The sequence below is a fragment of the Dasypus novemcinctus genome, chromosome 6 (assembly GCF_030445035.2).
Source record: "Dasypus novemcinctus isolate mDasNov1 chromosome 6, mDasNov1.1.hap2, whole genome shotgun sequence".
NCBI lineage: Eukaryota > Metazoa > Chordata > Mammalia > Cingulata > Dasypodidae > Dasypus > Dasypus novemcinctus.
The window spans coordinates 10,345,730-10,369,346 of record NC_080678.1 but is presented as its reverse complement, the minus strand read 5'-3'; the positions used below and the strand labels follow the sequence as shown (position 1 = coordinate 10,369,346).

The window sequence follows — 23,617 nt, the reverse complement described above, 5'->3', positions numbered from 1 at the left end:
GGGTCTTTATCACAGGGTCTTTTTGCAGGACCTCTCTCTCGCATCTCTCTCTCACTGGGTCTCTCCCTTCTTTCACTCTCAGGCACCCCACCACCTTGCTGCAGCTTTACTCCTAGAACTGAAGGCATGCCCCATCTTGTCTCCCTTTGCTCTCCCCGCTCTCCTCTCTGTGCTGACCACGGTTACAGCGCTCCACCTTCACACTCAGCAGGCTCATCTGTAGGTCTCTGGGAGCCCCTCGTTGATTCCGATGCTCTTTGTTTCTGCTGCTGCCCGTTTTTCCTTCCACTGCTGCCCCCTCGAGATGCGTGCTCCCAGGGCGGCGTCCTGTGTCCTTGTTGTCCCCTCCTTCTGAGGCCCACGGTATGGCCAATGCTTGAACCGGGACCTCCAGCCCTGCCCTGTGCCTTGAGGTCTCGTTTAATCATGCAGAGCCAAGTAATCACTAATCAGTGCCCCTGGCCGAGCCCCCCCTGTGTCTGGCTCACTGGCTAGGTGCTCAGCCTGACGTTCTTTCGCTCTGTCTTACCAACAGCCCTGCGAGGAGGCATTCGTGGGGTCTGCACATTGCTGAGCCCTGGCAGGTGACAAGGTGGTTAGGAAGATAATGAAATAGAGCGAGATAAAATGCATCAGGTGATAGGCAGGAAGGCAAGAAGGAACCAGAAGTCAGACCAGGACGGAGCGCTTGCCGAGAAGCCCCATCCACGCGGTGAGGTGGGGTGCCGCAGCGTGAAGCTCTAGTGGCCTGTGTGAAGAGCCCCAGGCAATCAGCGTGAAACCCAGGACCTCTAAGATGTTGCTGACAAACGTCCTCACACCCTGCTGTTGCCGGCTGAGAAATGCCTTCCCAGAGCCTCTGTAAGGGCGGTTGTGCAGAGTGCAGTGACCGGCTTTGTCATCAGCCTCCTCACTGGGAGACTCGGTGACAGGCTTGGAAGCAGTTTTAACAGTCATGTCCCTTAATAGATATCCCACCCAGGGGTCACTCTTGCAGCAGTTTTTTGGGGGTGTCTCTTATGTGGCCCTTCCTCAGACACCTGGTCCCTGTTGCTTAGCCTGGGACCCCCTGCTTGTCCTCACCGCAGAGACCCCCTCCTTCTTGGGAACGTCAGCGTTTCTTCCTTAGGGAGTCCGCCATCATTCATCTCTCCCTGCAGGTATGAACCCCATTGGGAGCCAAAGGCAGGGTCTCTCTCACAGATTGGGTCCCACGCAAGTTGAGGGACGTAGGTGGGAGCTGTTTCAGCATCGCTGCCCCTTCCAGGCCGGTTGGAGTCCTGTCTGTGAGGACACGCAGGACCTCTGGGACCAGTAGCCAACTTCACAAGCCAAAAATTCAGTCTCTGGCCCAGCCCAGACCTTCTGAACACTTCCGGATTCAGCACAGGGCACATACACAGCACACATTTATTTGTGGATGCAAACCAATCGATAATGAGTTAAGAATAAGTCTAGGGTTAACTTTTGACGTAGAGATGGGATCAGATGGGGACCTATGGACAGCTGAAAGCTGTAAACTCTGATTCTGCTGAGGGTAACTGCTTATGTATTATCATACAGTGAGTTTTATGCATAACTGAAACATAAAAATAATCTTACCCCAAACCTGCATTTTAATGCCACACAGACTGGTTGTAATTTATGGCAGCTATAAGATGGATGGGTACACACATTATGAATATACTTTCCACTTTCTAGACCTTGACGTTCTGTAGAGTTTTAATGGGTTGTTATTTGCATCCTTCATTTTATCTTGATACAAGAGGTGGACGGCTTATGTGTGGGATAATGGATGAACATTGTCAGGCTCTGCACAGATTTTACTTGTCATTCTTAGAGATGTATGTATTTATATGCATGAACACAGACGTATTTGTGTATTTTCTCCATCTGCTTTAATATTGAGCTTGATGGGCTTGATTGTGAATTTGCATGGCACATGTGGCGGCGGCGGATGGAGGCATGGACTCAGGAGTCTTTTTCCTTCTCTCATCTCAGGCAACATGAAACGGTCATCCCGGGCGACCTCCCGCTCATTCAGGAAGTCACCACCACTCTCCGGGAGTGGTCCACCATCTGGAGGCAGCTCTACGTGGTGAGAAAATGTGATTGGAGATCAATGCTTACAAGTGGAGCATGGTTCTGGAAACCATGGTGATGGCCACACATCATTGTGACTGTACTTAGTGCCATGGAAGTGCACACTTAAAAGGGTTTTACTTGATAATTTTTAAGTTATGTGTATTTTACCACAATTTTTTTTTTAGAAAGAGAAAAGCAAAAAAAGGGCGGCGGGGGGAGAAACAGAGAAAGTTCTTTTTGGACTTTGCCACCCCATGAGGATGTTTATCCTTTCCCTGGAAACCTCAAAAGCAGCATTTCTTGGAAAAGGGTCTTGTTTATAAAGGGTAGAGAATGCACCTTGGCCTATTAGTTTGCCCTCATTGGTGGGGGCCCTTCGACCTGCTTTCTTCTCAGTGCATCTGTGTTCTCTGTAATGAAACGGGCTGTAAAGGAAGATCCTCTGTATTCACCTCTCCTTGGGTTGCAAAAGGAAACGTGGTCCCTTCGGGGTCCCCCAAAGATGGGATTAGGCAATCTATGTTGATGTGATGTCAAATTTTATATTCCAATCATGAAAACTAAAGTTGCTTTTAAAGCTTAATAGGTGCTTCTTTTATAGATGCATACAGTAGAGGATTCTTATTGTTATTTTTTTTGTGATTGGCTGTAGGGAGAGCCTCTCATCATTTGAGATGAACTGCAGAGGCTTCTAGATTTAACCATGTTTGTTGGTTGCAGTGGTAGGGAAATATTTTACATTCTGGCTTCGTGTGCAATTGTCCAGTTCTCCTGATCCCTGAAAAAGTCTTATTAATGCGAAGAGGTTGAGGCTCTGACATCTTCCATTTCATATTCCCTCTGGGCATTTCTTTGCACATAAATTCATATTTGCAGAAGATTACCTTTTGTTAAGCCCATATTTCTATTCAGTGTTGATTTCTCATATGCTAATGTTGTCAGTGCAAAGCAAGGGCTCTGGGAGAAAGCCAGTGCATTCATTTCTTAAGAACATAGAAAACTTCCTAAAGTCCCACAGCTGCTTGCTGGGCAGCCTTGTTGTTTTTGATTATACAGTGGTTTCTTATAAATGCACAGTAATAAGCACTTGCAGTAATTGTTCGTCAAACGTACTGAACAACCTAAAAGCGTAAAGTTAGCCGTGAATGTTTTGTGTAAATATGAGCAATTTTGTAGTCCGTGTTTCACATTCATCTTAGCAATTTTTAAACAAAAATATGGTAGCAAACCAAACAGGAGTTAATGCTGACTAATATGTCAGTGGACATGGTTTTAACCATAGAATCCTAGAACCCTGACTCACCTTGGTTGTCTTTTTAGGAAACTTAAAGTTGCCTCTTATGGACCTACATTGTTTAATTTGAGCAAAGCTAGGGCAAAATTCCAATAATTTTGTATGTGTTTTTGTTCTGCTTTGTGGTTGTAGACAAATTAGCAAAGTATTAAGGATTTTAGGTAGTGATATGGCTTTAGAAAGTGCACAGGCAGAATTAATAAAAGGGATGCTAACATGATTTTGGAATACGCCATCAATTCTGACCATTTACATTTCTTTCCATTTAAAAACGAAAGAATAATAATGTTATTGACACTTGTTAAAAATTGTTAGAAGAGAGATTGTATTATTAGTTCTGATTATTAGCATAATAATAATGATGATAGTCCATGGGATGTAAAATTGCCTGTAAGGATATATTACTCAATAGGCGATGGTGGTGATCTTAGAAACTCCTAGAAAGAAGGTCAAATGCCAGAGATAGTGGAATCAGGGGTTAGGATATGTAGAGGAGAAGATATTTTAAAAAGCAGCAATGAATGACCACATTTTAATTATTTTAAGGTACCATAATATTTAGAATTGAATCAAATTAGGTTCCACCTGGATTTCTTTTCCTGGAAAGAACCACCAGCCTCTTTTTCCTTTGGATATTCATCTGTTTGATGAACTGTACTCTTGCAGTTGCAAAGCTGTTGATATTCTTTGTGCCATTACCCCATCTGAATATGTAGAAAACGATAAGAAGCATGAGTGTCATGTCTTTGTTGCATTTTCCTTTTGGTGTGAAAGAGCCTGGAGCTCTTGTAGATTCTTGCAGGGTGATATAGGTTCTTGCCGAAGCATCCCTGTGTGCACCTGTTGATGGCCGTGCACTGGGGGAGCCTGGGGGATGTTTCCTCGGTAGCTCAGCTGATAACCAGGCCTAGGAGTTGCTGAGAATGGTCCAAGGTGCAGACAACTCCTGAAGGGGCCTTAAGGGTTGACCACTGGTGGGCCAGAGGCTGGGAGCTTGTGGGACCGTAAGCCTGGGCCTGCTGTGGTTGCCTTCTTGATTCAGTTTTGGATACTCTGCAGCATTAGATGGGGTGTTGGGCATTTTGCGATGATTTGATCATTTTTGCCTTTTAGTGTTTCATTGGAACCAAATTCCTTATAATGTGATTCAATTTCATGCTAGAAACATCTTTTAATTTGACATTAATTAAATACCATGACATCAAATATATACTACCTTTGTATTTTTGGAGAAAAAAATACCCATTCTGTGCCATCTCCACAATGCCATTTTACAACAAAAGCTTCACGTTTGCCTGTTTTCTTCCCCCATAGCATGACAATAGGGAGATGTTTCGAAGTGTGTGTCACATGATCTACGACCTTATTGAATGGCGATCGCAAATTCTTTCTGGAACTCTGCCCCAGGATGAGCTCAAGGAGCTGAAGAAGAAAGTCACTGCCAAAATTGATTATGGAAACAGGTTTGTTGATTTGAGTGATTTTTTTCACGCTTAAGTTGTCCAATATAATATCATCACCATAAGCCTGGAGGAGACCCAACTCATATTTTATTGTTAAACGAAATTTCTAACATCCCCATAATGGCATGTGCTTCCTTTTTAAAAGGATGGATTCTGAAAATCAGGAGTGTTTCTCAAGTCATTGGAATCTGTTCTCTTCGTTCTTCAGGTGACGGAGCCGGGCCGGGGCATGGGTAGCTTGTCATTTTTCACGATTGTGAACGAGGCCCCACACTGACTCCCTCCAATGAGGAACTTTTAATTTCGGCTCCCAGTATTTGACTTCAAGTCCAAATGTGGGGGTACTCCATGTAATAACAAGCACCAGTTTTCTTTTTGGAGACTCCTAAGTTCTTAGAGTTGGATGGCTGCCAGATTAACAAAGATACAGCCTGATTAAATTTAAATTTCCGATCATCAGGGGATAATTGTTTTGTAAGGTATGTCTCATGCAAAAGTCCCCACATCCAGTGTCTGGGTGATGGGGGTCCACCCAGCTCTGCCGAATGCCTTTAGCAATGACATATCCCACCCCACAGAGCCGAGCCTTCCAGCATTAGCAAGTGTGTTCTGATGCCGCAAGGGGTCAGCTGCTCTGATCTAATTCAGTGAGTTTCTTAACCAGAGCCATTCCCTGAGAGTCCAATTTATTATGTCCAGGGTGGTGGCGAGAATTTTCAGTTTTCAAAGATACAGGTGGATCATGACAGATCGCAACTTGGAAAACTTCTGATTAGACCAATCTGCTTTTAGACATTTAGACATTGACAAGGGAAAGAGTTTGCCTCTAGTTACTCCAAAAAGTCCTGGGTGAATTAAAGAACCTTTCTCTAAAATCACAGTCATCACATAACTTTTGCTTTCTGGTAATTCATATTTTGAAGTGTGAAAAATTTGAGCAACACTATTAGCAAAAAGTAGGGTTTGGATTAGAAATGGCTGTAGAAGTTTTTGTTGTGTTTTTCCAGGAAGCCAAACACTTCTAAGTATTGGATATTGTTGCACTAGTATCCATTTCAAGTCTACCTGCTTAAGAAGCTGCGTTTGGAGCCTGATCTAATTTTCTTTTGCAGCATCATATTTTGAACTTATGTTCAGAGACCACCTACGTAATTTGGCTGCAGGAAGCTACCAAAGTACATTATGTTGTGGAACAATCTTGTTGAGAAAGGAAGTGTTTTCAAATTTAATTTACTATTTTGATAGGAAATAGAATCCCACTATGACATTTTTTTTTTTCTTGCCAGATGATTTCAAAGCTACCCCGTCATTTCTCTAAAGCCTTGCGCTCTGTGTGTCTCTTTCTGGTCCCTTCTTCTAAAAATAAAATGATATAAAATATAACCACAATGTTGGAGGCTCAGTTTTAAGATGAGTGGATTTAACAAGGAGGAGGTATTTTGTGCCTTTAGGAAAAGAATCTGTTGCTTAGATGCTCTCACCCTTCTTTGGTTCCCCTGGGGGGAGGATGGGAGCCTTTTGAAAATGTGGAGGTAGTGGACATGTCCCCAGAAAAATGCCCGTGTGTAATACACATGCAGATGCACACATAGAATTTGCAGGTGATTGCAGGTGGGTTTAACCCTCTTCCCCCTTTCCTCCGGGGCACTTTAGGTGTCTGTGGAGTTAATCTCTGATGGCATTAGCTTACCCGGGTGTGATTAGATGACCTTGGCGTGGCCTTCATGGTGGACACTCAGACTGGATTCAGGCGCCCTGAGCACTGCGTGCTGAGAATAGCCCGAGAGCAGTTGGCTGGAGGATTGCTCATCACCCACTCCTCTAGGGGTGATTGGCAGGTGGCATTCTTGAAAGAGTCGGGGCTCCGCCAGGGGCCGGTTCTGGCTCAAGCACCAGGCTCTGGGCTCTTGTAGGTATTTGGTGATGGACTCCATGCTCAGGTGACTGCGTTTGTGAGATGGGCCTGCCTGACCGTGAGGATGGCAGGACAGAGGTAAGGATTACCTGGTGGGATGTGCACTACAGGCTGTAGGGCCTGTGCCCCCAGTGATGGCTCCTGTGCTCCTTGGGTCATTCCCTTCGGACCTGGCCCTCCTCAAGCCAGGTGCTTTGTAGCTCCACCCACACTACCTGTGTACCTGCCCACACCTGCACCAAGCTCTGAGTCTGCCCAGGGGCAGGGGCAGGTTCAGGTGAGTGATTAACAGCCCCATTTGGAGGGGAGAGTCTTTGCTGCCTTCTTGCTAGTAGTGTTGCTTTTTAAAAATGACTCTTTATGTTCTTCTTGAGGTACCCACAAATATGACAGCTACTGAGGCTGTTTTCATGCAGCAGAAAAGCCTGTATCCACACGTGCTGGCAGGCCCAGTTGGTCCTGCTTCACCTGCAGTGGGATTTGGTCAATAGATGCTAAAAGAGGGAAAAAACCGACCTTTGTAATTGTCCTTCGCATGGTGCAGCAGTGCAACCTGACACTAAAAATGAAACGGGTTTGACATGTTATCAGATTCATGTCTAGCTGTAAGGTGGGTGACTTCAGAGGACTAGGAGAATCCTGAGGTGGGTTTTGTAGATGGAGTATTGATTAGCAATTTAACTTTCTTCTCGTAACTGATAAAAATATTCTCTAATGTATATTTATCTTTCTTTCAAAAGACTTTCCCTTGTCCAACACCGTTAAAAGAAACAAGAACAGTATACTTCCACACAATTGTAAATAGGGGGAGTAAAATCCCAGCGCACCCCTGCCCCGGGGCAGGAGGAATTTCCTGTCCTCTGAGCTGCATGGTTCATTAAAAAGAAAATCAGGCACCGCCGTAGCACAGCTCGATTTCTTTCTCTATGTAATTGCTTTTGTTTATTCTTTACATTAAGACTGCAAAAATCACCTGATGATTCTGTCAGATTTGGGAACTTGGAGAGAATGTTGCCAAAAAATAATTCCTGATATAGAGCAGACAGATTTATTAGCCAGATGTTGCTCCTGTTTTGAGTTGACTACTGCCTTTGGACATCTGGCCCGGAAGTTGGCTAAAGTTATTGTGGAGAACTTCCATATGCTCGGTGTTCAAAGACATTAGAATGTCTTTATTGAAAAGCTTCCAATGGGCTAATTTAGGGATTGGAACTTACTGTGAGAAAGATGAAGAGCAGTGGAAATGGTGAGAGACGATGGGGAGCTGACAAGGTCTATCTCCCGCTCCAGGTTCCTCTCCCCAACCTGGTGATAGCAAACTGCCAGTGAAGTGTGTTGGGGCATGTGGGTTTGTATGTGTGTGCACAGATGTATGAAGATGTACGCTTACACTTATTGTGTCCTGATCATGTGCATTGCTGAACTGCCCAGAGTTTACTCAAGCATTAGTAACGGTTACTCCAACTGGGCTTTATAGGGCTGTAAAGTTTCTCATTGAATGACAAAGTTGCTATTGCAATTGAAGTGAAGATTGAGGAAATTTTTTTCCTCAAGAGGACCTGTGACCTCACAGAATTATGCTCCTTAATAATTGTGAGTGACTCCAAATTTCTGTGCACTTTTCCTCTGCTCCATTGTTGGGGCCGAGGCAATACTAGAGCATTCAAACGCCTTGGTTTGTGTCCTTCAAGTGCTGAATTCTTCTTGTTTCAGAATTCTTGATTTGGACTTGGTGGTGAGAGACGAGGATGGAAACATTTTGGATCCAGAGCTAACTAGCACAATCAGTCTCTTCAGAGCACATGAAATAGCATCTAAACAAGTGGAAGAAAGATTGCAAGAAGAGAAGGTGGGTTCAGCTCTCTTTATAGGACAGCTTTATATTGGGAATACATTTTCTCATTTATAATTTTCAGCATTAGTAAAATATAAATGAAGCCCAGAATTTGGTCTATAAAAGTACCTGTAAAGGAACCCAGTATGTTTCATACACTGGAAAATGGAATGGAGTCCAGTAGTAAAATATGATACCGATGACATGAAAGGATTGTGCACCTGAGCGGGTGACGTGGTGTTGACATTGAGCTGCATTAGCAGGCAGGCTCTCAGTGACACGCTGCCGTCTCACGTGTCCAGTGGAAAACAATACTCGATTCTGCAATTTGCTTTGATAAGAGGCAAGGAGTACAGGGAACACATGTCTTACTAGTCTTTTTTTATCTTCCATGGCGGCCTTTAATGATATGGTGCTTGTAGTAGATATTTAGAAATTGATTGAATGATTGAATCAACCATTCATTGACTTATTTATTGAGCCTCTACCATGTACCAGTACTGAGGACATGATGATGCACAAGGCAGGGCACAAGGCAGAAATGCGCTTGGAGTGTTTAATTTAGACAAGTAACTCCTCATATGGTTACATCATTATTTTTAGAGTCACTGGTTGGACACTTGAAAGTTTTGTATCTCTGAAGACGGCCCTCAGCACAAACTCTTAAGCACATTGCCCAGCCTGGTATCTTTTTCAGGAGGGCGGTACATGCTTTGAGAATGTGTGAAGGGGAGCTTGGCTGTATTTTGCCAACTAGTTGCATACCTTCTCTTTTGTAGGGAATTGAGAAAGCACGTGTTAGCGTGCACGTTGCTAATGGTGACCTTCTCTTTTCTTTACAATTACAGTCTCAGAAGCAGAACATAGATATTAACAGACAAGCTAAGTTTGCTGCCACCCCTTCGTTTGCTTTGTTTGTCAATCTTAAGAATGTGGTTTGTAAAATAGGAGAAGATGCTGAAGTGCTCATGTCTCTTTATGACCCTGTGGAGTTCAAATTCATCAGGTTGGTGACATCCCTTGGTGCTGTCTTCCCTCTTTGGTTAGTGGTAGGAGAGTGGCATCAGAACCACCAAAAAGTCCTGCTCTTCCCGAGAGCCCCTGGGGACCCCCAGCTGGCCAGACCCCTGAGCGGCTGAGCCGGTCCTCTCTTGGTACAGCAGGATGATGGCTGGGAGAAGCCTTCTTGTTCCTTTGCATGGATTTTGCTGGCTTGTAGAGTTTTAGTGACTGCAGGCGGTCTTTTAATATTTTAAGGACCTAACTAGAGAGTGAATAACCTTTGTCTCCTCTGTTGTCTTCGTAGGATTTTTCTATTTCAGGAACTCCCCCTCCCCCTCCAAATATCACTCTTGTCTCAGTCTTGCTCTTTTGAACTTTTGGTCTCTGTGAATGTCATTTCTGTGACCTTGTCCTGCTGTTCCTTCCTCCAGACGACTGGCTGGAGTGGCGCGCAGAGTGGGGCTTGCCGCATGGGAGCTTTCAGTTGGCTTTTGTCGAAGGAAAACATTGCCAAGCCCGGCTCTGCCATCTCGCCACTTCTCACCCCATAGTTTCTTTCCCAGCTCTTGCTTGTGGCCAGTGTTCCTTTCTCTTTGCCCAGATAGAAAAGTGACTGTCTAAACTATGTGTGAAGTGGGGCGTGTGTTTTAAAAGCCTCGGCATCTCTGTTTGCCTTATTTACAATCTGGAAACGGAGTATATGAAGGAACACAACAAAGTGGTGAATTTCATTCTCACTTCTGATAAGGACTTTATTTCTTTGCTGCATAATACGGTTTGTATTTTTAGGTTGTATTTGGCTTGTTGTAGGCTCTGAAATAAACACGAAGTGGGTGAATTTTATATCATAGTCATTCTAGATGAAGAAATATGTTTTTAAAGTAAAACACTTGGGAATGCCATTTGCAAGTAATTCCATTGCAATTATAACCCAAGAGAGCCAAGATTAAAACCTTCCAAGGATTTTGTGGAGTCCTTGTGTGGAAAATTACTATCTTATATGATCATTCAAAAACTAGATCTATTTGATATATATATACACACACACACACACACATATATTTAAAGGTTTATTTATTTTTTATTTCTCTCTCCTTCCCCTCTGCCCTCCCTGCCCTCCGTCTGATCTCTGTGTCCATTCACTGTGTGTTCTTCTGTGCCCGCTTGCATTCTTATCAGCAGCACTGGGAATTTGTGTCTCTTTTTGTTGTATCATCTTGCTGTGTCAGCTCTTGTGTGTGGCGCCACTCCTGGGCAGACTGCACTTTTTTTTACGTGGGCGGCTCTCCTTGCGGGGAGCACTCCTGTGCATGGGGCTCTCCTTCGCGGGGGACACCCCTGCGTGGCATGGCACTCCTTGTGCGTATCAGTACAGCATGTGGAGCAGATCACCACATGGGTCAGGAGGCCTCGGGTTTGAACCCTGGACCTCCCCTATGGTAGGCAGATGCTCTATCAGTTGAGCCAAATCCGCTTCCCTCTATTAGATATTGCTGACATTTATAAACTACCATGTTTGTCCATGTAGTGGACCTCTGTGGTGTGAAGAATGAGTCAGTGCATTTGATTCCCTGTTAAATTTGAAAATTAATTTTATTTCTTTTTTTTTTTTTTTTAAGTGAAAACTACCTGGTTCGCTGGTCAAGTTCAGGATTACCTAAAGATATAGACAGACTACATAATTTGCGAGCTGTTTTTACTGTAAGTGTATGAAAAGAGTATTCAGTTTAAGTACTCATTCTGATGACTGTATTTAGTGATCTTTCTCTGTCTCTACCTGCAGGTTGCCTGTAATCAGTGCTTACTTCTAATAATAATAACCAAGTTCTTAGTTACCCTTTGAATCACTGTGGCAGCAGTTTATTCCATCACTATCACACATGTATCGTCAACCTGTCTTTTTTTTTAAGATTGATTGATTATTTCTCTCCCCCCCTGCCGCCTCTGTTGTCTGCTGTGTCCATTTGCTCTGTGTTCTTCTGTGTCTGCTTGTATTCTCATTAGGTGGCTCTGGGAACCGATCCTGGGACCTTCTGGAGTGGGAGAATGGTGATCATTCTCTTGTGCCACTTCGGCTCCCTGTTCTGCTACATCTCTTTTTGTCTCTCCTCTGTATCTCTTATTGCGTCATCTTGCTCTGCCAGCTTTTCTGCATCAGCCGGCACTCCCGCACTGGGCAGCACTCTGCGTGGGCAGCTTGCCTTTACCAGGAGGCCCTGGGTATCGAACCCTGGACCTCCTATGTGGTAAACGGGAGCCCAACTGCTTGAGCCACATCTGATTCCCATCAACCTGTCTCTTAAGTTCACGTAACACTAACTGACTATTGTTACTCAATTCCTTTGGTCATGTGCATAACTGATGAAAATGCTAAAAATTGGTAGGATAAAAAGAGCCTCGTCCCATCTTTTTGCTATCTGTTTCAATTGAACCTGATGTAAACAATGGTTTTCCAAAATAGTTCATGGAAATTAATATTTCTAGGACCTTGGAAGCAAAGACCTGAAAAGGGAGAAAATCAGTTTCGTTTGTCAGATTGTTCGGGTGGGCCGCATGGAGCTGAGGGACAACAACACGCGGAGGCTGACCTCCGGGCTGCGGCGGCCTTTCGGAGTGGCCGGTAAGCAATTTTTCTTTTTTCCCCCAAGAGTTTTACATCATCAGGCTGTGAATGAGAACTGCCGGGGAATGGCAGTGGGCAGCTTTGATTCGTAAGCTTTGCCTTGGAGAGAAAAATACCTATTTGTTCCTTTCTGTGGTTTCAAATTGACATGCTGTGTAGGATGCCTCTGAACACGTATTTTAGAGGGAAATCAGGCAATTTATTTACTTATTTATCTATCTATATTTATTTATATTTTATTAGATAAGCTGTGAGCTTGCAGAACAATGCATGATTGTTTTGTAAGCTCATCCCCTTCATCACACCTTACATTGCCATGGCACACTTGTTACAGATTATGAAAGGACATCGTCAGACTGTCCCACCAACTGTGGTCCATAGCGTACAGTGTGTTATTCTAAAGTGGATCTCACCTCGTCTCAGGGGAGAGCCTGACCCCCATGCTCAGTGTGCCAGGAAGCTGGCCATTCCTGGGACTTGGCAGTGGATTTAGGCATGGATTCACGCAGGATGGCCGGAGAAGCTACAGTGTGAACCATGAAGAGGGTGGAGTTGTCTTAGGAGGTGTTTTAGTCTCCCTATTTGTGCTCTGGTTTTTTCTCACAGGAAAAGTGAGAGGTTAGTCATCTGTGCTTCTAATTAGTTGGCCTCTTTCATTGTCACTCTCATTTTTCATAATTTTGGGAAATGGTTTTCCTTTTGTGTCTTATGGGTACCATGGGATTTTGTAGTATTTGATATTTGTCCTCATCCATTTGTGATTCATGGGGTTTATATGAGTATATGTATGTGGAAAGAGTTCTTAATTCCTGATAGATAACTGGGTTTCTTGTATGTGATAATCACTATGGAAGACTCTTCATCTTGGCTCACAGGAGACTCAGGGCTCATTTTGTACAGAGTTTCTAAGCCAAGATCTGACTTGGTGAATATTCTGATTTTTTTTCCTTGAAAATATTTAAGTAAACAATTTACTCCTTAAAACAGTCAACAATAACTATGATGTAGAAATTATGGGAAAGAAAGCATATTAGTTCAATTCACTTCCTTTTACCAACAGAGCTAAGTAATGTAATCTTTCACTCAATTTTCCATTTGTGAGTGAAATTTTGAGGATGCTTTCCTGAGCGCTGTGTGACCTTGGGTTTGGTCAGTCATTGCATATAGCATAGGCTGACATTTCCATCCCTTGCTTTTAAACATTATTCCTCGAATGCAATAGTTTAAAATTATCCCTGTGTTTTTCAGAACCAGTAGCATCTCTTACGTGTAATCCACTATTACATTTAGCTGCCTGTGATTTTTGAGTGGTTCTTTATTGTCTTTCCCACCTAAATGGTAGTTTTGAGAAAATATTTTATTTGCTCTCAGGTGTATTTTGCTTAGCTTGTGTGGTCAGAGATCTTTGAATGTGTATTTAAGTTGGACCTCTTTCAGACACTGATGCTTTAGATCCTCTCGTTATTCAATTACCAAGTAAGTGGTAAGTTCCTTTGGATGCTTAGTAAGGAGGGAAACCTTTAGATTTCTTAAAACAAAGACTAAATCTAGACCAGAAGCTGAGGGCTCCTCCCACCCATGCTGATTAAAATGGAAATTTTATCAGCTTTGTAAGAGGTTGAATTTCTGTACTCCAGGGAGCGACTGGTGGAGAGGTTGATGGTACAGGTATAGCTGGCCCCGCTGGGGAGTTCCTAACGGGCTTGCTTGCCCTTGCTGGGGTGTTCCTAACGGGCTTGCTTGCCCTTGCTGGGGTCTGAGGTTAGTGGAATACTCTGGAAGCAGGCCAGGACCTACCAGCGTTTGGCATTCTCCTTGGATTTGTGAAGCCTGGGTTTCTCTCTGGCCAGGGCAGGTAGCCCTGGGACGGTGTCTGGTTTCGGAGGCCCCACCAAGTTTAGTGTCGGCAGAATCTCCTGGGCTGGGGCAGTGGCCACAGGGTCCCCGTCTGGTCACTTGACTTCTGCTGAGCCCACGCCACGGATGTACCCAAGGACCCTGCCTCTACCAGTCTGTCCTGGTCTCTTTAGTCTTGCGTCCCTGAGTACTCCGGAACGCAGGGGTCCTGGGGCCTCAGCCCAACGCCCAAGTCTAGCCTCTTTGTCCCCGTATCTGCACCAAGTTCTCCAGCGTGTGGCTGCTCCCTGCTGTGCACTCTGCTCTGTGGTGCTTGTAAAGAACCAGCGTAAAGTGCTTCAGAGACACTCGGTGGAGGCTTTTCTCTTGTTGGAAGGTTTCAGACTCTTAGCTGTTACCATCAGGCCTCCAGGTCTTGGAGCACTGTCCCGGGCTGGCTCCCGAGATAGCACTTGCCAAGTAATTGCACATTTCCTTGGCTCTCACTGCACTTGCCCGAGCGCTGAGCTCTGTGCCTCTCTGGCCCCAGCCCTTTGCATGGAGCAGCTCTGCATGAGAAGGGGCTCCCGTGGCCTCTGCACTCACCCCGGAGGGGCCGGCGTTTCTGACGCTGTTTGTCTGGGGTGTTCCTGTGAATAAAAGGTGCACTCTAAATGTGTGCACACCTTCTAAGGACCCCAGTGTTCTGCTTGTACGTTTCCCGATTTCCTTGGGATTACACTGCTCCTGGACAGGAGGGAGTAGATTTCATCGCTTTACTTGGCTGTGTAAATTTTTGGCACAAAAGTACAGAATACTTTAATGCAGTGGCTCTCAAACCTAATTATACATGAGGACAATCGGGGGAGCTTTTAAAAAATACTGTTGCCCAGGCCTCACTCCTGAGCAGTTAAATCAGAATCTCTGCTTTAACCAAAATTCCTTGTGAGACGCTAATGGGAAACCGCGTGACCGGCAGTGCGTAGCCATCAGACCCCCTTATCCCCCCTGCCTTTCCAGGGTGGGGGGCTCCCCTTTAGTAAGAACGTGCTTCTCTCGCTGGCTGCATCCCCCGACCCACTGTCCTCTTCCCTGTAAGAAGGGCCACTTTGCACCTCTGAGAAGATGCTTCCATTTTGGGGTAATCACATCCTGCCCATTCGTAGGCAACTTTCATTTCCGTAGTCAAATTTAATTTGGCAGCTCTATCCATAATGACCTCTGCATGTCCCTGTCCGTGAAAATAAAAGTCTTCATGGACCTTTCAGCCTGCAGCTCTGAGGCTTCCATTTAAAATAGTATTGAACACTCCCACCATCACAGAAGGTTCTCCTGCATGGCATGGCTCTGGGGTGCCAGACGGATGAAAGGAAGGGAAATTATTAAAATGCAGGGCTGCCATTTGAGCCCCGACCCTATTTGGGGCTGCATTTGTTTTTCAAACGAGGAAATAATTTAAATTTGAACGTAAGAAAATTCCACCATGCAGTTTTTTTGGTTGTTGGCCAGAGGATGTTCCAGTGTTCCGTTATTTGCTCATTTTTACCTGTGATTACAGCATTTAAGCAAAACACTCTTCTTTTCTTGTCCCCAGTGATGGATGTAACAGATATAATAAATGGAAAAGTTGATGATGAAGATAAACAACATTTCATTCCCTTTCAGCCGTAAGTATGGAGCAATCAAAGTACTTAACCAGAAAGAATGTGGAAAATGTATGTTTGTAATAATTATCTTCATAATTCAGTTTATAAATTAAGCATAAATAGAGACTGATGATTTTGTGATAATGAAAACCTGTTTAGTTACTGCTAGAGCACATGCAAGTTTTTGCAGCCATCAGAATCCTGGGTTAAAGTTTGTTTATGGTCTAGAAGAAGCTGAGATCCCTGAATTGCTGCATCATGTAGGACGCACAGAATTAGGATTCTGCTCCGAGCCTGAAGGTTTCTTTACCTAATCGATTTATTCTGGTAGCTATTCACATTTTCAAAATACTATACTTTCAAATTCATCATAGGAGGTGGTTGTTTTTAAGCTAGGAAACCAAGCAAAATGATGATGAATTCTTTTGTAAAGTGAGAAATAATACTGTAAAGCACATACTCAGGCAGCTCCTTCTTCTGTCTTGGTTTTTGATTTGAGTGGACCAAGTCTGGGCTTGTCGTTACTTAGACTCTGTCTAGTTCTGACCTGAAGTCTTTAGAGAGGTGTGGAAAGCTTGGAAAGCACTTGGCAGAAATTCATTAAATTGATTCTCAGATTTGGAGGTAGAGCCTGAGGACAAAGTTGAAGGAGTTGGTGTTAATTCCCTGGGGATTAGAGCAAGTGGCCCCTGGCTGCTGGCCGCTGACCGACTGGGGTACCTCCACGCCTGGGACAGAGGGGAGAGGAAGATGGGATCAAAGCACGGTTAATCCCGAGGGGCAGCTTCTCCCTGGGGAGGTGGAACTCCAGCAGAGTAAAGGACTCGGCGAGTGAGCCTGCGCTGCCCAAGGGCCCTGGTTTTGCCTGGTCTCCCTCAGTTTTGTTTCCACTTCAGTAATGTGCAGCTGGAAACAGATTTTTGGTTTAGAAATTCTGCATTGTTCTCAGATGATGCCCGAGGGAATTTCGGGGGCTGGTGATGCTTAGGGGGTAGTTGAAGCTCTGTCCTGGGAGCAGGAGCTGTGAGCCCTGCTTTCTTGTACTCCACATACCCTAACCCTAGACACCCCCCACCCCGTCCCCCCCAGAGTGCCCCTCACTTCCTATGCGAATAGTGTCATTTTCTTTGCAGTCAGCCTGCGGGTCAGATAGCAAAATAAGGCTTTCTAGAGCGCAGTAGAAGATTTTGCAATCTTCTTGACATGTGAATAGCAGAAAACCTCACCTTGTCTAAGGAGGCGGGGGTCTCACCTTACCTAAGTTGAGTTAAGCATATCTCAGTCAGCACAACTGGCGGCTAAGATCTTTTGTGGCTTAAATGCTTTAGATTTACTGCACTGTCCAGTGCAGTCACCACTAGCCACATGTGGCTATTTAAATTTAAACTGATTAACATTAAAAATAAAATGAAAAATGGAGCTCTTCTAGCACACGAGTCACATCTCCACTCTTTGGTAGCATGGTTTTGGACCGTGCAGCTATAGGACATTCCGTCATCGCTGAACGTTCTGTGGGACAGAGCGGATTTGGAATAATACCCAGTGAAGCTAGTTACAAAGGAAGCACTGTTCTGTAGAATCTCGAATTTTCTCAGCAAACAATGGCAGTGCCATCTTTGAACATGGGCAGACACTGTGGTAATAAATAAAACATACCTTTATGAAGTTATAATATTAAGTTGGTTCTTTTGCCCATGAGAAATAAAGCAACTCCATGCTCTTTTGAATATGACTTTATGTAGTAGACCCTGGGATTGCTTGATACCCAAATGCACTATTAAGTTGAAATTACCTGTTGTTTGCTGGTGTCTTCTTAGAAAACTCAAGGGAAGAAAAACATTCGGTTATTGTTTGACAAGTTAGGAGGTTAGTTTTATGTTCACTAGTGCTCATAGGAAAATGTTATGAGCTGTTTGATTGCCTACACATTTTTGTCTTTTTCTATCTGGTAGGAAAATGTCTACTTTACAAAATACGATTGCACATTCAACTCTTATTGTAATTTGTGGCTCTTTGCCCCATGAAAGGAAGAACACTATACAGATTAATATTTACAGTGTTAGCAACAAAAGAGCAGCATGATTTTAATAGCAAAATAAGCAACGAAACCAGTTCTTTAGGAAATGCTATGCTAATGAACCTGTCTTTTGCTCCATTACAACTGATTTATGATCTCACAGGATGGTTTTTGGGAAGGAAGCACAGTGTACATTTCTTTATCTGTTTTTCTCTCTCTGTCTTTTAATTTGGTGAAGTAAATTAAAACTGTCCTTGGATCTCCTGGGCTCCCTTACATAAGGAGTAACACTGACCTTGTCTCTGGAGTTGATTTTAAGCATTGTGTCCATGTTGTCTATTTTCTTGCTCATTTCACATTGTGCTTTGTTGCGCTACATGGCATTTCTGTTTTCATGTGTTGTCTGTCTGTTTTTTCATTCACTTGGTCCTGGCCTGGCATCTCCTGAAGGCTCCTGGGCCATCGATGCTTTTGTGCTTTTACGTTTATAAATGTTCCACAGTTTCACTTTGCAGACAGAGGGGGGGGCATTCCTGGAAGACTGTGCCATTCTCACCTTTAATTTGAGGTTATATTGGGCACGGTCTGATGGAACAGACAATGGCCAGAGGGCTTTGTGAGCAGTTAGGTTGGAGGGGTCTTTCTTTTTTGTGTGTGTGCCTGGATTTGCTTTTCCCTTTAAACCACCTGCCCCTCGACCTAGACAATGGGGAGGAATCGCTGAAATTGGGAGACAGGGCCAGAAATGTTCCTTGGGACTCAGGGCCCTTCAGCCAAGGCGCTTGGAGACAAGCTCTCTTCCCTGCTGCCTGCTGGAGATGGAGCAGAGGCGCCGCGCACGCGCCTTTTCCCGGGGAAGGGTCGACCCCGTTCGCTTTAGTTCTCTCGCGTGGTTCGGCATTTTCCTGACCGATGCTCTCCTGTCTCTCTTGTCACCTCTCCTGTCCTCTGTTGTGCGTCGTCTCACGATGGCTCTGTCACGCTCGTGGCGGTGGCCTCGTACCCCCTTGTCCCTGTGCCCTCTGGGTCTCTGCCCCTTGTCTTCTGTGCCGTCGGTCGCCCCGTGCCCTCCAGGCTCGCGTTGGACGACGCCATGCGACACAAGCCGCTCAACATGTCATCCCGTTTCTCACCCAGGGTGGCAGGGGAGAGTGACTTCCTTCAGACTGTTATAAACAAAGTGATCACTGCCAAAGAAGTCAACCACAAGGGGCAGGGTACGTATTTTCCTTTTCATTTCTATTGCTGTTTACGTTAACGTCCCACACTACTGTCTGGTGTGCATTTGGTGTTTTATTTGATGACGATGACCAAACAGTGTTGGAGAATGGTGGGTAACAGTCATCCCTGATACAACACGTGAGGGTTTTCATTTCTGTTTTTTAAAAAAATGGATCCCCCCGCCCACCTTCCCTAGATGGTTCTCTCATCTGTCTGTTCATCGTTTGCTCGCCTTCTCCAGGAGGCACTGGGAACCAAACCTGGTACCTGCCACATGGGAGGCGAGTGCCCAGTGGCCTGAGCCCACGGGCCGTGGCATCTGCTGGCCTGTGGCATCTGCTCGTGTAGACGTCTGCTCGTTGTGGAGAGTGCAGCACCTGTTCATCTTATTTAGGAGGACTCCCGTGTCGTAGGCAAGTGCCCACCTGGTTGAGTCACATCCACTTCCCTGAGGGTTATCTTTGGACATCTTCCTGAGTGTTCCTGAGACCACCAACACCCTGGAGGAGAGAGGGCGCAGGAGTAGGGGAGAATTAAGTGTTTGGAAAGAGCCCAGCGTTGATGAGACTGTCGGTAACTCATCCCTTGGGCTCACGTGTTCTTCTCCAGACGTCTCCTCTCGTCCTAACCACTTTAAAGACAAGACTTGGGATGGCTTCCTGGGCACAGCCACTGTGACCGCCCATTGGCCATCATTTCACCCCGCTGCTGAGAGAAACCTGGAGAATGTCATCATAACCCATCTCGGCACGTGCTGTTTTGCTCTTTTTCCTGCTCCCGGTGTTTCTGAGCCTCTCCCTCACTGTCCCCCTGGGAAAGTGGCTTCATTTGTGCTGACTGGGTTTCCCCTTCGTTTCTATTATTGAAGTGATTTGTCCTGCTCCACTCCCAGGCTCACACTCATCGTTTTTAATCCCGGGCCGACAAGTTGCCAAGCGGACCGTCTGTGGGCAGAGGCAATGACTCAGTCACCTCGGGGCTGGTGACGGTTGTGCTCGGGGCTGGCCAGGATGGCCGCCAGGAGACGACTGTTACCGAGGCCCCACTTCCAACCAGGGGGCGGTCATCGTCGGGATGGCATGTGTCTGACTCTGTGCCTAGCACCCTGGGGAAGTCATGCCTCGGTCCTCAACGTGGTACAGGTGTGCCCTAAACCCAGAGAACTCAGGTGGATGGGCCTGTGTCATTCTGCAGTTAACTCATGTCGCTCAATGTCTTCAAAACAAAGCTCTCGATTCCCTTCCCGCTGCTCTAAGGGAGAGTGTGAGTGGAGTCTGAAGAGTGTTCTGGAAGAATGAGCTGCCCCTGTGGCTCTGCAGGGACATGCAGCTTTCTGTCGGTGTGAATTCACTTTACTTGTGACAGTGAAACCTCACTCACCCCTAGACACCAGCTCCTATTGTTTGAGACAGAGTGGACGCTGATTCCATTTGTTTTTAGTTATTATGGTTAGGCAAAAGTCAGACCAAAACTCGTTTTGTCTCTGGTTAAAATTGGCCTCATTTTCTTCCGTGAGGAAAGAGTTTAAAACGCATGGTAATCAGGAAAATTTCACCCCCGTGGTAAATTGTGTCATCACAAATTGAATTGTGTCGCAGAGATGCTAGTGTCTGAGCTTAGAGAGGCGATGAGCTGGGTTTTGTGAGAAGGAAAGTGTCTGAGTTCCAGGGTTTGGGAAAGGTCCTAAGCCGTTAACCTCACTTCATTACCTTCCCGTGCCTGCCGGCTGTTGCACTGGGGTCTTTCTGCAGTTGTCCTTTCCTCCGGGAGGTTTTGGGAATCACTTATTGGGACCAAGGAGCCCTTGAGCTGCAGCCTCGTGTCCCCAGGGAGGACCAGCTCCATGTCGGCTGCAGTCAGGTTCACCCTGCCCTCCGGTGGGCATCTCCTTGGCGTGGTCTGCCCTTCTGGAGTCCAGAGCCATGCGTCAGGGGCAGGAATGGCCCGGCCCTTCACTGGTCCATCTGCTCACCTGTGCTCCAGATCCCTGGGCCAGGCTTGGTGAGCAGAGTGTGGGCTGCAGTTTCTCTGCCCCTGGCCTTTTCGTGGCCAGCTGCCCTGTGCAGTGCCCAGCCCGAGCAGTGGCACATGTGCTGCTGTGTGGACGCTGTGTGACACAATAGAAGGAGGCACCTCCTTCTACTGGTTGTGCTTCTCTCCTTCTTCAACCTCTCCCTTCCACCATCTGGAATTTTTGTCTTGAAAAGAAAGAGAAAGGGAAAAGCAAAGAGGAAAACACCAAAAATGGAAAAAAAAATTCTGCCTTCAGACAACACACCTACCGTATGCGGCCTCTCCCTCTGATTCTCTTGGGATTCTCTGTGGAGCTCGTGCCCGCTCTCCCCAGCCTCTCCTACTGTTCCTTCCTTATCCTTTCCTCGCCCGGCCTTGGCCATCCCGTTCCACCAGGCCTGCCCTTGCCGAGGCCCTCGGGGACATCCTGGTGCCCAAGCCTTGGGCGCTGGCCACTGGGTACTGTCGGCCGCACAGCGCCCCCCTCCTGCTGTCCCCGCTCCTCTGGCCCCCGAGTCCCGTCTCCTCTGCAGGCTTCTCCTTCCCCGGGTGGAGGCAGGTGTCAGGAGCTCTGCACACAGCGCCCTGCGCTCTCCGCCCCTGCTTGGCGCCTTCCTGACCTCCCCACCCGCACTCCTGTTCTGGGTCTGGTGGGTGGCCCCCTCGGACCTGCCCCTCCTCCCACCCTGCTTCCGCAGGAGCCTCCAAGCCGGGCTGCGCTCCCGCAGTGCTGTCCGCTGAAGTCCGGCAGTGCTGCCCCTGGCCCCTGCGGAGGCCGGCCCCCCGGGGTCCTCACTCCTCTCCCTCCACCCAGCAAGCGGATCCACCGACCATCTACTGAAAACCGTGTGGGGCCTCCCCGCACTAGTTCAGGCGGCCCGGGAGCCTTGCCGGGGCTGACGGACCCTGCGGCGCTGGCCCCAGCGGCCCCCTCATCTCCACCTCTGCGGCCTGCATCTCTGGGCTCTTGCCTGCTCGGGGCGGCCTGGAATCCCTCTCCTGGCCTCGCCCCCTCTTTCGGACTCTGCCCCAGTGTCCGTCGTGAGAGGGACCTTAGGGCAGCCCAGGCCCCCGGCCTGCTGGACTTCACAGAAGGCTTTGTGACTGCCCGGCTCCTCCTGGTCTTGTGAGCCCCGCTGCCCGTCACTGTCACCTTCGCCTTGCCGCGCAGCACCGTTGACACCAAGCTCGGGGCACTGCCCCCTCGGTGCCGTGGGGGTGTGTGCTCCGCTCTTGGACGGTGGCCGGTTGGCTGCACCCCCACAAGGTGCACCTTGGTCTAGAGCGTTCAGAAGTCTTCATGTTCCCTCCTGGAGAAAAGGTCCAAGTAGTGGCATCTTCTCCTCCTTTGCTGGGGCCTCGTATACAGAGGACGGGGCTCTCTGGCTGCGACATGAGGGTGCTGCTGGCGGCCCCCACGGCCCCGCGCTCAGCTGCTGCCTTCTGGGGAGCGCTGCTGCTTGGCCACTTGAGGCTTTCCTGGGTTAGTGGGGCTGTAGATTTTCCTTCTGAATCCTGCCTGGCTGTCATCCTTTCTGGGAGGAATGAAAATGACGGTCGGTCTTCTCTGACCACTCCCAGGAAAATGCTACCTTCTGATTCCCCCCTTTTTTTTTTTTCCTTTTGTGGTACCCGGGCCGGGGATTGAACCCAGGGCCTCTTAGGTGGGAAGCCATTGCTTAACCACTGAGCTGCATCTGCTCCCCTGAGTTGATGTTTTTTTTCCAAGGAGGCACTGGGGACCAAACGTGGGACCTCCTGTGTGGGAAGCAGGCACTCAACTGCTTGAGCCACAGCCACTCCCCTGGTTCATCTTAAATGTGTATTGGCACCAAAGAGGCATTGGTCCTTGCAGCCGTCGCACACACTTCTCGTGCCCTCCACCTGCCAGTTACGTGCGCAGGCTTTGCACCGCAGTTGATGATATGCACGGAGCTCCCCTCTCAGCCTGGCCCCTCTCTTTGTCCGGCACCCACGTTTTCTCCCAAGGTGCTGTCTTCTGAGTTAAAAGTTGTGCATTCATTGAAACTGGTTCCATGAAAACGGCTCCAAAAAATATGTCACATAAGATGTGACTCACGCATCGTTGTTCTTCTAGGTTTGTGGGTAACCTTGAAATTACTTCCTGGCGATATCCATCAGATTAGAAAGGAGTTTCCTCACTTAGTGGACAGGACCACAGCCGTGGCTCGGAAGATGGGCTTTCCGGAGATAATCATGCCCGGTAAGTTCCGACGCCTTCCGAGGTTTCTGTGCACTGGGGTTGGGGGCGCCCCGCTCGTTCGGGGCGTGGAGCCAGCCTCTGGGGGAACGGGTGGACAGTCCCACGTGGGAGCTCTGGCAGGGAGCAGGCGGAGGGTGTGGGTGGAGATGCAGAAGCTCCGGAGTGTTCACAGGAGCCTGGGAGGACCGGGAGCTGTGGCCACGGGGAATGCTGTGGACTCGGGGTCCAGGCTGCGGTCAGGTGGGGCTGCGCACCTGGCGTTCAGGCCGAGGGGAGGCACGGCTCTTGGCTGTGGTAGCCGGAAACCCTGCCCTCAGCCTGGATGGTTTCATCATCGTCGTCAGTGACCCCTTGACGGGTCCCGTGTATGGTCCTTGCCCTTAGCCAGGCTGCCGGGACTTGTCAGTGTTTCACGATACAACAGCCCTGGCTTTAAGAGTCAAG

General features: G+C 47.1%; 1 protein-coding gene across 2 annotated transcripts in view; it reads left to right on the top strand.

The window, feature by feature from the left end:
- Positions 1 to 23,617, top strand: part of DOCK1 (dedicator of cytokinesis 1) — a 522,200-nt gene that overhangs the window by 66,406 nt on the left and 432,177 nt on the right. The window contains exons 5-13 of one of the 2 annotated variants that reach the window (XM_058298144.1): positions 2,002 to 2,098; positions 4,694 to 4,842; positions 8,471 to 8,606; positions 9,440 to 9,597; positions 11,213 to 11,294; positions 12,078 to 12,213; positions 15,647 to 15,719; positions 18,853 to 18,932; positions 23,048 to 23,173. In XM_058298144.1, coding sequence (XP_058154127.1) covers positions 2,002 to 2,098; positions 4,694 to 4,842; positions 8,471 to 8,606; positions 9,440 to 9,597; positions 11,213 to 11,294; positions 12,078 to 12,213; positions 15,647 to 15,719; positions 18,853 to 18,932; positions 23,048 to 23,173 — 1,037 coding nt within the window. Of the gene's footprint in view, positions 1 to 2,001; positions 2,099 to 4,693; positions 4,843 to 8,470; positions 8,607 to 9,439; positions 9,598 to 11,212; positions 11,295 to 12,077; positions 12,214 to 15,646; positions 15,720 to 18,789; positions 18,933 to 23,047; positions 23,174 to 23,617 lie in introns of both variants that reach the window. The other variant, XM_058298143.1, reaches the window with a different exon arrangement.